The sequence below is a fragment of the Scyliorhinus canicula genome, chromosome 9 (genome assembly GCF_902713615.1).
Source record: "Scyliorhinus canicula chromosome 9, sScyCan1.1, whole genome shotgun sequence".
NCBI classification, from domain to species: Eukaryota; Metazoa; Chordata; class Chondrichthyes; order Carcharhiniformes; family Scyliorhinidae; genus Scyliorhinus; species Scyliorhinus canicula.
This window is the reverse complement of record NC_052154.1, coordinates 173,915,909-173,929,074: the sequence shown is the minus strand read 5'-3', so window position 1 is coordinate 173,929,074 and position 13,166 is coordinate 173,915,909. Positions and strand designations below refer to the sequence as shown.

General features: G+C 43.5%; 1 protein-coding gene across 6 annotated transcripts in view; it reads left to right on the top strand.

Annotated features, from left to right (window-relative positions):
- LOC119971910 (MOB kinase activator 2) overlaps positions 1-12,925 on the top strand; it is a 242,493-nt gene extending 229,568 nt beyond the window's left edge. For all 6 annotated transcript variants that reach the window (XM_038808223.1, XM_038808228.1, XM_038808225.1 and 3 more), the window contains one exon: positions 11,374-12,925. In XM_038808223.1, the coding sequence (XP_038664151.1) occupies positions 11,374-11,639 (266 nt within the window). In that variant the 3' untranslated portion in view covers positions 11,640-12,925. The remainder of the gene's footprint in view (positions 1-11,373) is intronic.
- The last annotated feature ends 241 nt before the right edge of the window (positions 12,926-13,166 follow it).

Sequence of the window (13,166 nt, the reverse complement as noted above, 5' to 3'; positions counted from 1 at the left end):
TGTTCCTCAAACATATTGCTCCAAAATGCAATCTCTGATACCTTCAATGATCTCTCTCCGAGGCTACCCTTGCCAATTTGATTAATCCAGTCTATATGGAATGTTAAAATCACCCATGATTATTGTCGTACCTTTCTTACAAGCCTCCAATATTTCCTGGTTTGTACTGCACCTCATTGCGAAAATACTGGTTGGGGAACTATACATTACTCCCACTGAGAACTTTCCTTTGCTAGTTCTTATTTCTATCCAGACTGATTTACGTCTTGATCTCCAATACATAAGAACTAGGAGCAGGAGTAGGCCATCTGGCCCCTCGAGCCTGCTCTGCCATTCAGTGAGATCATGGCTGATCTTTTGTTGACTCAGCTCCACTTTCCGGCCCGAACACCATAACGCTTAATCCCTTTATTCTTCAAAAACTATATATCTTTATCTTAAAAAACATTTAATGCAGGATAAAAACATTTAATGAAGGATCAAAAACATTTAATGAAGGACCTAAATCAGTACCTACATTATTTCTCACTATAGCACTGATCCCTTCCTTTACCAGCAAACCTACACCACCTCCTTTCACTTTCCGTCTATCCTTTCGAAATACTGAGTACCTTTGGATATTCAGCTCCCAGACCAAGTCCCTTTGTAACCATGTCTCCGTAATTGCCACCAAATCATTCCCTTTGGCTCTATTTGCGCTGTTAGCTCATTAATTTTGTTCTAAATACTTTGTGTATTCAGACACAAAGCCTTTACGTTTCTTCTATTTCAAATTTCTCTACTCTGTCTGATTCCTTGGTACAATATTGCTTTCACACGTTCTGCTCTTTTATTTTATAATTTTGAGGTTGTGAGCTCCAAGGCTGTAATGGTGGTTGTGGAGTGGAGACCATGTCAGCAACATCCTTGGACTGACTCCCAGGCCACATGATACACGTGCCTGATTTTGTTTTCAGCTCACTGTTTGCTGGCAGAGAAGGAGATTAATCTTCCAGTGACTCCACACATTGTCATCAACAGGAATCCCAGTAGAAGATGACTAAGTGGGGTGAGGGAGATCATGCTGCAGTTGGAGGCTTAGGGTGAGGGCGTAGAGCGAGGAAGTGACCTGAATGTGGAAAAGGTTCCCAAACTCCTCTTTGGCATGGCTCTTCTCTCATTTGGGGCTGAGCAGTCCAAGGGTCATCTTGATAATAGTTAGCAGTTTACAGCTCAGACCATGGACAAATTTCATAGAATTCACAGTGCAGAAGGAGGCCACTCGGCCCATCGAGTCTGCACTGGCTCTTGGAAAGAGCACCCTACCCGAGGTCAACACCTCCACCCTATCCCCATAACTCAGTAACCCCACCCAACACTCAGGGCAATTTTGGACACGAAGGGCAATTTATCATGGTCAATCCACCTAAGCTGCACATCTTTGGACTGTGGGAGGAAACCGGAGCACCCGGAGGAAACCCACGCACACACTGGGAGGATGTGCAGACTCCGCACAGACAGTGACCCAAGCCAGAATCGAACCTGGGACCCTGGAGCTGTGAAGCAATTGTGCTATCCACAATGCTACTGTGCTGCCCATTTCTATGCCTCCAGCAGCGAGATTCTGGTTAAGGTGACAACCCCTCTACCCAGAAGCCCCAACACAACAACTCTCATATCCCCAAATATTCACTTTAAAGTCACACACAGTTTGAGATTTATCAAAAGAACAATGAATTGCTGCAACAATTCGATCATGATACTATCAATTAATAGTAGTAAGATTTCTGGCATGAATATACGCCAAGCTTATCTACAGTGTGGTTTAACGTCATGATGCCCGAAAAGAATTTTGCCATATGAATCGGGTGTAGAGAATTTATTTTAAATATGCAACACCAAATTTGAATTCTCCATTTCCCCCATCCCCAAATATGCTTTGCTTTTCATCTACTTATATCTTGCTCACTACTAAACCTGTTAATATGAAGCAGGCAGTCTTGCTGTTTACTATTTCTTTCCCCAGAACTCTTGCCATTCCTACATTATGGGTGCAGTCAATCACTGCCAGAATACCAGATACTCCCTCACAACAGCCCGGAGATTTGCAGTTCCTTGTAATTTGGCAGTTGACACTGTTACAAGGAAGTCAAATTTTTCATTAATCACACCCTGTTAACCTTGTTGGGGTCAAAGCTGCACTACAATCTAATGAACGTTATAATTATGATGTAGTTAATGCTGCCTCGTCCTTTCTATATTTTTTCATTGCATTCGGGATTTGATTTGGGGATGTGGTCAGTTTTGTCATTTGTTGATCTGGAAATGGTTTTTGCTGACCCAGAGTTTAATATTGGACAGTTAATGGTGCAGCAGGTACTGTGGAATTAAGGGTGTTTGGCGGATAGCACCCAAGGTATGAGCTAACCCGATGTATGTGGAAAAAAAAAATAGCAGCAGCAGCAGTATGTATATATGAGGGATAGGAAGGAGCTGGGAAAGAGTCCTTTTGCATAATTGAGATGACCATTACATAAGAACATAAGAACTAGGAGCAGGAGTAGGCCATCTGGCCCCTCGAGCCTGCTCCGCCATTCAATTAGATCATGGCTGATCTTTTGTGGACTCAGCTTCACTTTCCGGCCCGAACACCATAACCCTTAATCCCTTTATTCTTCAAAAAACTATCTATCTTTACCTTAAAAACATGTAATGAGGAGCCTCAACTGCTTCACTGGGCAAGGAATTCCATAGATTCACAACCCTTTGGGTGAAGAAGTTCCTCCTAAACTCAGTCCTATATCTACTTCCCCTTATTTTGAGGCCATGCCCCCTAGTTCTGCTGTCACCCGCCAGTGGAAACAACCTGCCCGCATCTATCCTATCTATTCCCTTCATAATTTTAAATGTTTCTATAAGATCCCCCATTGTAATGAACATAAGAAATTGCCATATTTTATATCTATTTTTTGCAGTAATTCTTTTGCAGTATTATTAATATTTGGGTTGAGGTGCATACAGACAGTACAGAGTGGTGGTTACAGCACAGAACAAGCCCTTCGGCCCATGATGTTGTGCCGAACCTTTGTCCCAGATTAAGAACAAATTAATCTACACCCCATCATTCCACCGTAATCCATGTACCTATCCAATAGCCGCTTGAAGGTCCCTAATGTTTCCGACTCAACTACTTCCACAGGCAGTGCATTCCATGCCCCCACTATCCTCTGGGTGAAGAACCTACCTCTGACATCCCCCCCTATATCTTCCACCATTCATCTTAAATTTATGTCTCCTTGTAATGGTTTGTTCCACCCGGGGAAATAGTCTCTGACTGTCTACTCTATCTATTCCCCTGATCATCTTATAAACCTTTATCAAGTCGCCCTCATCCTTCGTTCTAATGAGAAAAGGCCTAGCACCCTCAACCTTTCCTCGTATGACCTACTCTCCATTCCAGGCAACATCCTGGCATATCTCCTTTGCACCTTTTCCAAAGCTTCCACATCCTTCCTAAAATGAGGCGACCAGAACTGCACACAGTACTCCAAATGTGGCCTGACCAAGGTTTTGTACAGCTGCATCATCATCTCACGGCTCTTAAATTCAATCCCTCTGCTAATGAACGCTAGCACGCTATAGGCCTTCTTCACACCTCTATCCACTTGAGTGGCAACTTTCAAAGATCTATGAATGTAGACCCCAAGATCTCTCTGCTCCTCCACATTGCCAAGAACCCTACTGTTAACCCTGTATTCCACATTCATATTTGTCCTTCCAAAAAGGCAAACTTCGCACTTTTCAGGGTTAAACTCCATCTGCCACTTCTCAGCCCAGCTCTGCATCCTATCTATGTCTCTTTGCAGCCGACAACAGCCCTCCTCACTATCCACAACTCCATCAATCTTCGTATCTGAAAATAGACTAGGCAACAATGAGACAACAGTCTAATAGTTTATTTACAGATAGTGCATTTCACTATAGCCTAGGTCCTGGCACCAGCAAAATTGACAAATTATACAAACAACTGCAGTCAGTTCAGTCAGTCACCCCCCCCCCCCCCCCCCCCCCCCCCCCACCAGGGTGAGCTTGTCAAACAGGTACTCTCCCATGCCATTCTCAGGGGCTCCCAGTCTCATCAGGTTGGTGAACTGGCTAACCGATAGAAGTCAGAGAGTGGTGGTGGATAGCAAATATTCAGCCTGGAGCCCAGTTACCAGTGGTGTACCGCAGTGGTCAGTTCTGGGTCCTCTGCTGTTTGTGATTTTCATTAATGACTTGGATGAGGGAGTTGAAGGGTGGGTCAGTAAATTGGCAGACGATTGCTCGTTATCCAACTGGCCAAATTTCCCACTATCCCATACCTCCTTACTTTCTGCATAAGCCTACCATGGGGAACCTTATCAAATGCCTTATTAAAATCTATGTACACTACATCCACTGCTTTACCTTCATCCACATGCTTGGTCACCTCCTCAAAGAATTCAATAAGACTTGTGAGGCAAGACCTACCCCTCACAAATCCGTGATGACTATCCATAATTAAGCAGTGTCTTTCCAGATGCTCAGAAATCCTACCCCTCAGTATCCTTTCCATTACTTTGCCTACCACCAAAGTAAGACCAACTGGCCTGTAATTCCCAGGGTTATCCCTCTTCCCTTTTATGAAGAGGGGCACGACATTCGCCACTCTCCAATTTCCTGGTACCACCCCTGTCAGAGGTAGGTTCTTTACCCAGATAGTAGTGGGGGCATGGAATGCACTGCCTGTGGAAGTAGTGAGGACGAAAAGATCATTGCCAACAGCTCTGCAATTTCATCTCTTGCTTCCCATAGAATCCTTGGATATATCCCGTCAGGCCCGGGGGACTTGTCTATCCTCAAGTTTTTCAAATGTCCAACATGTCTTCCTTCCTAACAAGTATCTCCGCGAGCTTACCAGTCTGTTTCACACTGTCCTCTCCAACAATATGGCCCCTCTGATTCGTAAATACTGAAGAAAAGTACTTGTTCAAGACCTCGCCTATCTCTTCAGACTCAATACACAATCTCCCGCTACTGTCCTTGCTTGGCCTACCCTCGCTCTAATCATTCTCATATTTCTCACATATGTGTAATAGGCCTTGGGGTTTTCCTTGATCCTACCCGCCAAAGATTTTTCATGCCCTCTCTTAGCTCTCCTAATCCCTTTCTTCAGTTCCCTCCTGGCTATCTTGTATCCCTCCAGCACCCTGTCTGAACCTTGTTTCCTCAGCCTTACATAAGTCTCCTTCTTCCTCTTAACAAGACATTCAACCTCTCTTGTCAACCATGGTTCCCTCACTCGACCATCTCTTCCCTGCCTGACCGGGACGTACATATCAAGGGGACGTAGTATCTGTTCCTTGAACAAGTTCCACACCACTTGTGTCCTTCCCTGACAGCCTATGTTCCCAACTTATGCACTTCAGTTCTTGTCTGACAGCATTGTATTTACCCTTCCCCAATTCATTTATGTGAAAGGGTAAGTGATGTAGGTAGGACAGAAACCAGACTTTAACAGCAGTTCAAGGGCTTCTGCTTTGATATTGTTTTTTTTTGTTGCAGAAACTTTGTCTCCTGTGGCAAGTCACGGGCATTTTGAAAGGCATAGCCATAATTGTTTTTGCCAGAGCTGTATCTTTTTCTTAAGTTTCTATTGTGTCATTTCATAGTTAGTGCTACTGAACAGCACTGAATTGCACATCACTGACTTTGTATACAGGTCAAAATTCCTGACCATTGTAGGACAGGATTTGACTTGCACGATACGGTTACCAAGATGATTACCAAACATGGAACCACCGCATCAAAATCTTTGAACAGACTTGTAATTTTCAATGACTCAAATATACAGTAAGTCATGATATAAACAGCCACTTATGACTGTTACTGGTGTAAAATATAATCAGAGATACTACCTTGTAAATAATGGGAGTGTAGAATTGCATTATAGACTGGGCTTCAGAATTGCATTGTGTCATAAAGTTCCTTAATATTTTGAATTATTGCACTATTATAGTTTGGTGATTATGCTCACAAGTGATGTTACTTCTAAGATTAATTTCCTTTTTGAGTTTTAGGTTGGGAAGAGAGATCGGGGTTTTCTTGGATTTTATCCGGTACTTTACTATGAAATATCAGAAAATTAGTATCTAAAAGCTGGGGATGTTTTGGCTACTTCTCAGGAGTTTTGTTTGTTTAATGCAGCCATAACTTACAAAGGGAGGTTGGGATGTTGCAGTGAACCACTTTCCGTGGGTGCGAACTGAACATTCCTGCATGTGAATCAGGAGAAGGTGGTGATACGATTGCACAATGGTGTGTTCCTCCCCCTAGTGGCACTTCATTCACATTTGCTGAATGAGATTTAAGGATTGGTCCCTGCATGCCATTTGTACCAATCTTTTTGGAAACCACAAATTTTCAGTTAGATTTTGGACCAAGTGTTAGTTGCATCACGTGTGTTAAATTACTTGGCCATGTCCTACAAAGTTAGTAGGCTACACCAAGAAAACAGTATTAAACATTTAACATAATAAAACATCCCAAGGCACTTCACAGGAGCATTATGTATCAAAATATGACACTGATTCAGATAGTTATTAAGTCAGATGACCAAAAACCTGGTCAAAGAAGTACATTTAAGGAGTATTGTAAAAGAGGAAAGCGAGGCAGAGAGGTGCAGGGAGGCTTTTTCAGAATTTAGAGTCTAGGTAACTAAAGGCAGAGCTACTAATGCTGGAGTTATTAAAACTGGGGGTGCTCGAGACAGGAATTCGAGAAATGCAGACATAGGAGCCATATGACTTAAGAGCAGGAGGAGACCATTCAGCCCTTGGAGCCTGCACCACCATTCAATACGACCATGGCTGATCTAGTCATGCCTCGAGTCTATTTTACGTCTGTCCCTATAACCCTCAGACTCCCTTCTCTATTAAAGATCTGTCTAACTCTGCTTTGAATAAATTCAATGACCCAACCTCTACTGTTTTCTGGGGAAGAGCATTCCGCAGACTATCAACCTTTCAGAGAAATAAATTATCCTCATTTCCATCTTAAATAGTAGACCTTATTTTTAAGCTGTCACATTCTGGTCTGTCCCACAAGTATTGTAGAATTTACACAATTTACAGTGCCAAAGGAGGCCTTTTGGCCCATCGAGTCTGTACCGGCCCTTGGAAAGAGCACCCTACCCCAGTAACCCCACCCTATCCCAGTAACCCCACCCAACCCTACCTTTTTGGACATAAGGGGCAATTTAGCATGACCAATCCACCTAACCTGCACATCTTTGGACTGTGGGAGGAAACCGGAGCACCCGGAGGAAACCCACAGGGAGAACGTGCAAACTCCACACAGACAGTGACCCCAGCCGGGAATCGAACCTGGGACACTGGAGCGGTGAAGCAACTGTGCTAACCATTGTGCTACCGTGCCGCCCCAAGTGGAAACATTCTCTTGATATCCACCTTATCAAATCCCTTTAGGATATTATGTTTCTATAAGATCACTCCTCCTCCTTCTAAACTGCATTGCATATAGGCCCAACATATCCAAGATAAGCCCCTCCCTCATCCCTAACGCCTGCACCATATCCTTTTTCAAATAAGGAGACCAAACCTGGACACATTAATCCAGATGTGGTCTCACCAAGGCCCTGTACAGCTTCAGTAAAACTTTCCAACATTTATATCCCATGCCCTTCACAATAAACGGCAACATTCAGTTTGCCTTCTTGATCACTTGCTGTTCCTGCTTACTAACTTTTTGTGATACATGTACCAGAACACTCAGATCCCTCTGTACTGAGCTCTGCAGTTTCCATGTAAACAGTATCTAGAATTTTTATTCCTGTCAAAATGGACAAGTTCACATTTTCTCACCTGTTCCATCTGCCTCGTTTTTTGCCAACTCCTATCCATTGCTGACCTCTATCTCTTGAAAACTTACTTTCTTATCTTGGTGTTGTCGGCAAATTTAGCTGCCATACATTCGACCCCTTCATCCAAATCATTGTAAATAGTTGAGGCCCCAGCACTGATCCCCGTGGAACTCCAATAGTTACAGCTTGCCAACCTAAAAAAGACCCATTTATCTGACCAACAAACTCTTTATCCATGCTAGTATGTTACCCCCTACACCATATCATCTTTCTTGTTGCAGTCTTGGAGAGTGGTTGAGCTGGGGTAGTTATAGAGAAGGGGAGGGAAAAGGCCATGCAGAAATTTGCAAACAATTGAGGATTTTAAAATCAAGAACATGACTGGGGGCCAGTGTACCGTGCTTTCTTTATTTAAGACACTCCTTTAAAAAAAACTACCTTTTGGCCATATCTCCTTCTGTGGCTCAGTGTTATATTTTGTTTCATCAAGCTCCTGTAAATTATCTTGAAATGATTATCTCTTAATTATGTTAAAGGTGTTACATAAATATGAATTGTAAGGTGCCATATAAAAGATAAATACAGATAATAAGGGCTTGTGGTAATATATTATCATGGATAATGAATTGGTTAAAGGACAAGAACCAGAGAGTAGGGCTGAAAGGGGCATTTTCAGATTGGCAGGCTGTACCTAGTGGAGTGTTGTAAGGATCAGTGCTGGCACCTAGAATCATAGAATCCCTACAGTGCAGAAAGAGATCATTCGGCCCATCGAGTCTGCACTAACCCTCTCAAGAGAGCACCCCACCTCGGCACATGCCCCTACCCTATCCCTGCCTAACCTTTTGGACACTATGGGGCAATTTATCATGGCCAACCCACCTAGCCTGTACATCTTTCGGACTGTGGGAACAGACCTGAGCACCTGGAGGAAACCCGCGTAGACATGGGGAGCATGTGCAAGCAGTCACCCAAGGACAGAATTGAACCCAGGTCCCTGGCTTTGTGAGGCAGCAGTGCTAACCATCTGTGCCGTCATGCTGCCCATCCACTATTGAAATCTCTATTGATGGCTTAGCTGAAGTGACGAGGAGTAATGTCTCCATGTTTGCTGACCATACGTTCCCACATTCCCATCTAGCTATGCAAGCTGTGAGAGGGAAAAAGAAGCTACAAAGAGATATAGGCAGGTTAAAAGGGTATGTCTTTACCCTGCTCCAAGGTGGCAGATGGACAAGAACGTGGGGGACTGGCAGTGATAAAGCAAAATATTTTTGAAAAGGCATGGATGTTCAGGGAGATTTGGGTGTGCTTGGAAACTCAGCATACAGGTACAGCAACAATTAGGAAGGCCAATGTCACGTTGGCCTTTATTGCAAGGGATTCGAGAAGAAGAATAAGGAAGTCTTGCTATAGTTTTACAGAGCTTTGGTGAGACTACAGCTGGAGTTCCTGGGCAGCTAAAGAAGAATATACTTGCATGGGGGCAATGCAGCAAAGGTTCAATAAATTGGTTCCATGGAGGGGGACGGCTGCCCAAGATGAAAGGTTGAATAAATTGGGCCTATATTCTGGAGTTTAGAAAACTGAGGTGTAATTTCATGGAATTTACAGTGCAGAAGGAGGCCATTCGGCCCATCGAGTCTGCACCGGCTCTTGGAAAGAGCACCCTACCCAAGGTCAACACCTCCACCCTATCCCCATAATCCAGTAACCCCACCTAACACTAAGGGCAATTTTGGACACTAAGGGCAATTTATCATGGCCAATCAACCTAACCTGCATATCTTTGGACTATGGGAGGAAACCCACGCACACACGGGGAGGATGTGCAGACTCCGCACAGACTGTGACCCAAGCTGGAATCGAACCTGGGACCCTGGAGCTGTGAAACGATTGTGCTATCCACAATGCTACCGTGCTGCCCCTGCTGAGGACAGACTTCTGCCACAGAGGTGGGAAGCTTGAGCCAGGAAATCTCCTGGCTTGGGACACCCGTCTCCTTATAGGTGACCTCTCTGCAAGAGATTTTCGTTTGACAGAGGGAAGAGAGAGCAGTGGGGGGTGGGTGATTGAGTCGGGCCTGCTGCCTCTGGAGGCAAGCAGTTGTTGAAGCGCGCTGGGTAGAAGGCTTGCTTTGGTTCCCTGAGACTTTAATCCAGATTCATAATTGGCTGCTGGAGCCCCAGCCCTCATCCTGCCCTCTGATCTCCCTTTTGTCTGCGTATGCCTGTCCCTCTACCCCGCACTATGGCATCTCCGTGGCCACTCTTAAACGTAGAATCCCTACAGTTCAAAAGGAGCCATTGGGCCCATTGAGTCTGCACAGATCTTCTGAAAGAGCACCTGATCTAGGCCCATCACCCCCCCCCCCCCCCCCCCCCCCCCCATCCCAGTAACCCCACCTAACCTTTTGGACACAAAGGGGCAATTCTAACAATGAGAGTTCTCAATCATGCACACTAGGGCAAAAAAATCATGGAAACCCATTCAAAGATTTTAAATTTCCTCATGGTCAATTTGCTACAAAAGCAGATAAACCTCTATTCAGCAACCACATCACAAAGACTGGTAATCCTTTAATAATCTCTTGAAATGATCTGTTAGATTAGATTGTAAACTCGCCCTCTCTGTTGAGATAGGTGGTTTTTGAACTTTTGAAACTCAGCCAAGCATTCATGATGGGCTCCCCAGTAATAACTGCCTTTAGAAAATGTCAACAGAGAAGCCTATTGAAACTGCAGGAACCAATCGTAATTTCTTTTCTAGGCTACACCAGATGACCTGTCAGTATTTTGTGTATAAATGTCTGGGGATTTAAATAATTTGCATTCATGACTTTTAACATATCCTATCCTCTCCGCAAGAGTTTTTACATCTCCTCCATAAATTTGGCTCCCACACTGCAGATGGAAGCCCTTGGAACAGCTAAAATACAGTCTATCTGAAATCACACTAATTTCAAATGGCTCTGATGGGTTCGTGCTCTCTGCCTGTGGGAATCACATCCTCTTCCCCCACTGGAAAAATAGAATCTGCTGAAATGGAGGTGCTTCTACCAGCTATTTTTAAAGGTCTCCACAGTCAGCGTGACTTCATGAAAGTTCCACCCTCAAAAGATTGTTTTTCCTGGCTGGGGAATCTAGAACCTGGCATAGTTCAGGATTAAGGGGGTACATCATTTAAGTCTGAGATGATAAAACATTTCTTCACTCGGAGAGTTGAGTCGTTGGAATTGTCTACCGCAGAAGGTTCTGGATCCAAGGCGAAGGTCGACAGATTTTTGAACCCCATGGGAACCTAGAGAACTGAGGAGCAGGAAAGTGGAATTGAGGCACAAGTTCAACCATGATCACATTGACTGAGGGAGCAGGCTCAAGGATCCATCTGGCCTACTCTATTTATCATGTTGTTATGCTGGACGCCTAATCGCTTAACCATAAAGGCTAATTATGAATGGGTCCTAAATGTGTTTCTCTCTTTCATTGCAGGCAAAGACTTTCCGAACTCGTTTGAGTCTTTAGTCAAAAAGATCTGCAGGTATCTGTTCCATGTACTGACTCACATCTACTGGGCTCATTTTAAGGAGACTGTTGCACTGGAACTGCACGGACATTTAAACGCACTGTATATGCATTTCATGTTATTTATAAGGGAATTCAATTTGGTAGATCCCAAGGAAACACTTGTCATGGATGACCTGACTGAAATCCTCTACAGCAACGCAGCAGCACAGAACCATGTCAAGGAAAGATGAACCACGTGCCGAGGAAAGACATCTGATCATGAAGACTGTGGGACTTAACTGAAATGTGCAGGATCAAGCGTGGAGCCTCACTTCACACTCTAAAATGCGATGTTTACTTTTAGGAGAGAACCACATTTGACATGGAAAGATGCTTTCTAGAATGGTGGTACTGCCATTTTTAATATATTATGATATGTTATTAAAAAAAAAAGACTAACTTTGAAGTGGCATGCTGGCAAACATGCTCTGTTAACTGCTTCTCCCCTGCTGAGTAGGAATGAAATGGATAAGCCTTGGTTTTAACCCAGGAAAACAGAGGTTGGAATTTGTACGGATATAATCTTGGAATACTGGAGCTATCATGTTGCTCTGGCAACTAATCAAGTACCTCTCATTATTATCGCTTGGACCAGTTACGCACGACAGGAATAATTTTTCTTCGCACATTCTCCGTGCAAGCTCCATAGTTATATTCTAAAAGAAAACTAAAGTGCAGCTTATAAACAATACTTTGGCTTGCCTTCAGACCTGTGGGATGAAAATTATTTTTCCCTCATTAAGCAATTCTATACTCAGTTAACCTTGCAGAGTAGCCTCACTCTCTAGATGAATAAGTCAAAGGCTGTGCTGCTGAGGAGCAAATAGCATGCAAAGATGGGCCCTGCAGTCAGGCCTGGTTCAGGCCTCTGCTCTGGCACATTTTAATGGTGAGCTTCTTGTTGCCTTCTCACCCTTGCTCAGCTATCTGGGAAATGTTCCTGATTGGGCAGGAAGGTGAAAGTCCGCCTGATGTCCCTTCAAAGGTAGCCACTTCAGGGTGTACACACGTTTCTCTGTAAATACTGTTCAAAGTTGAGGTTGGCGTGCTGTACGTGAATGCAGATAGCGACCCCAGTTTTTCCATCAGTTCATTATTGATTTATGGTTATTTTCATTTTCTGTTATAATGCTTCTTCTAAGTTTAGCCAAGTAGCTCGCACTCATGTTTGCTAGGAATTTAAAAAAGGGGGGGTGGAGATTGGGGTGCAGTATACAGATTTCCAATCTCAGTTGCCTCAATTTTGGTTTTAAAACTTGAGGGACAGCACACAATATTTCATTTTAATTATCATTTTATTTAGAAGTGTAGGGTTTTTTTTTTTTTTGCTGTTTAAGTTTCTCTTACGTTGGAACATGTTGCACTTGAACCTTGTTTGTTGTAGTCAACCTTGGTTTCCAGGTGTGTTCAAGCAAATTTATTTTGTTTTTGGCTTCATTAATATAAAATTACAAATAAAAATAGTATTATAAAACAATGGAGATTGTCTTCTGTAAGTAAGATATATATGTTTCTGAAGTTCTCCAGGTATTCACTGCGTTCTCGGCCTTAGACTGCTGAAGTTAATGATGATAGGGCTACGGTCCGATGTTGACACCATGTGCTAAAATGTAAGAGTGATGAATTAATTCTGTGCAGGGATCAAGATTATACTTTGTTTCAATCTTCGCTATACTTATCAGTCAGACCACCCGCTGACCGTGGCTATCTTCAGCGGA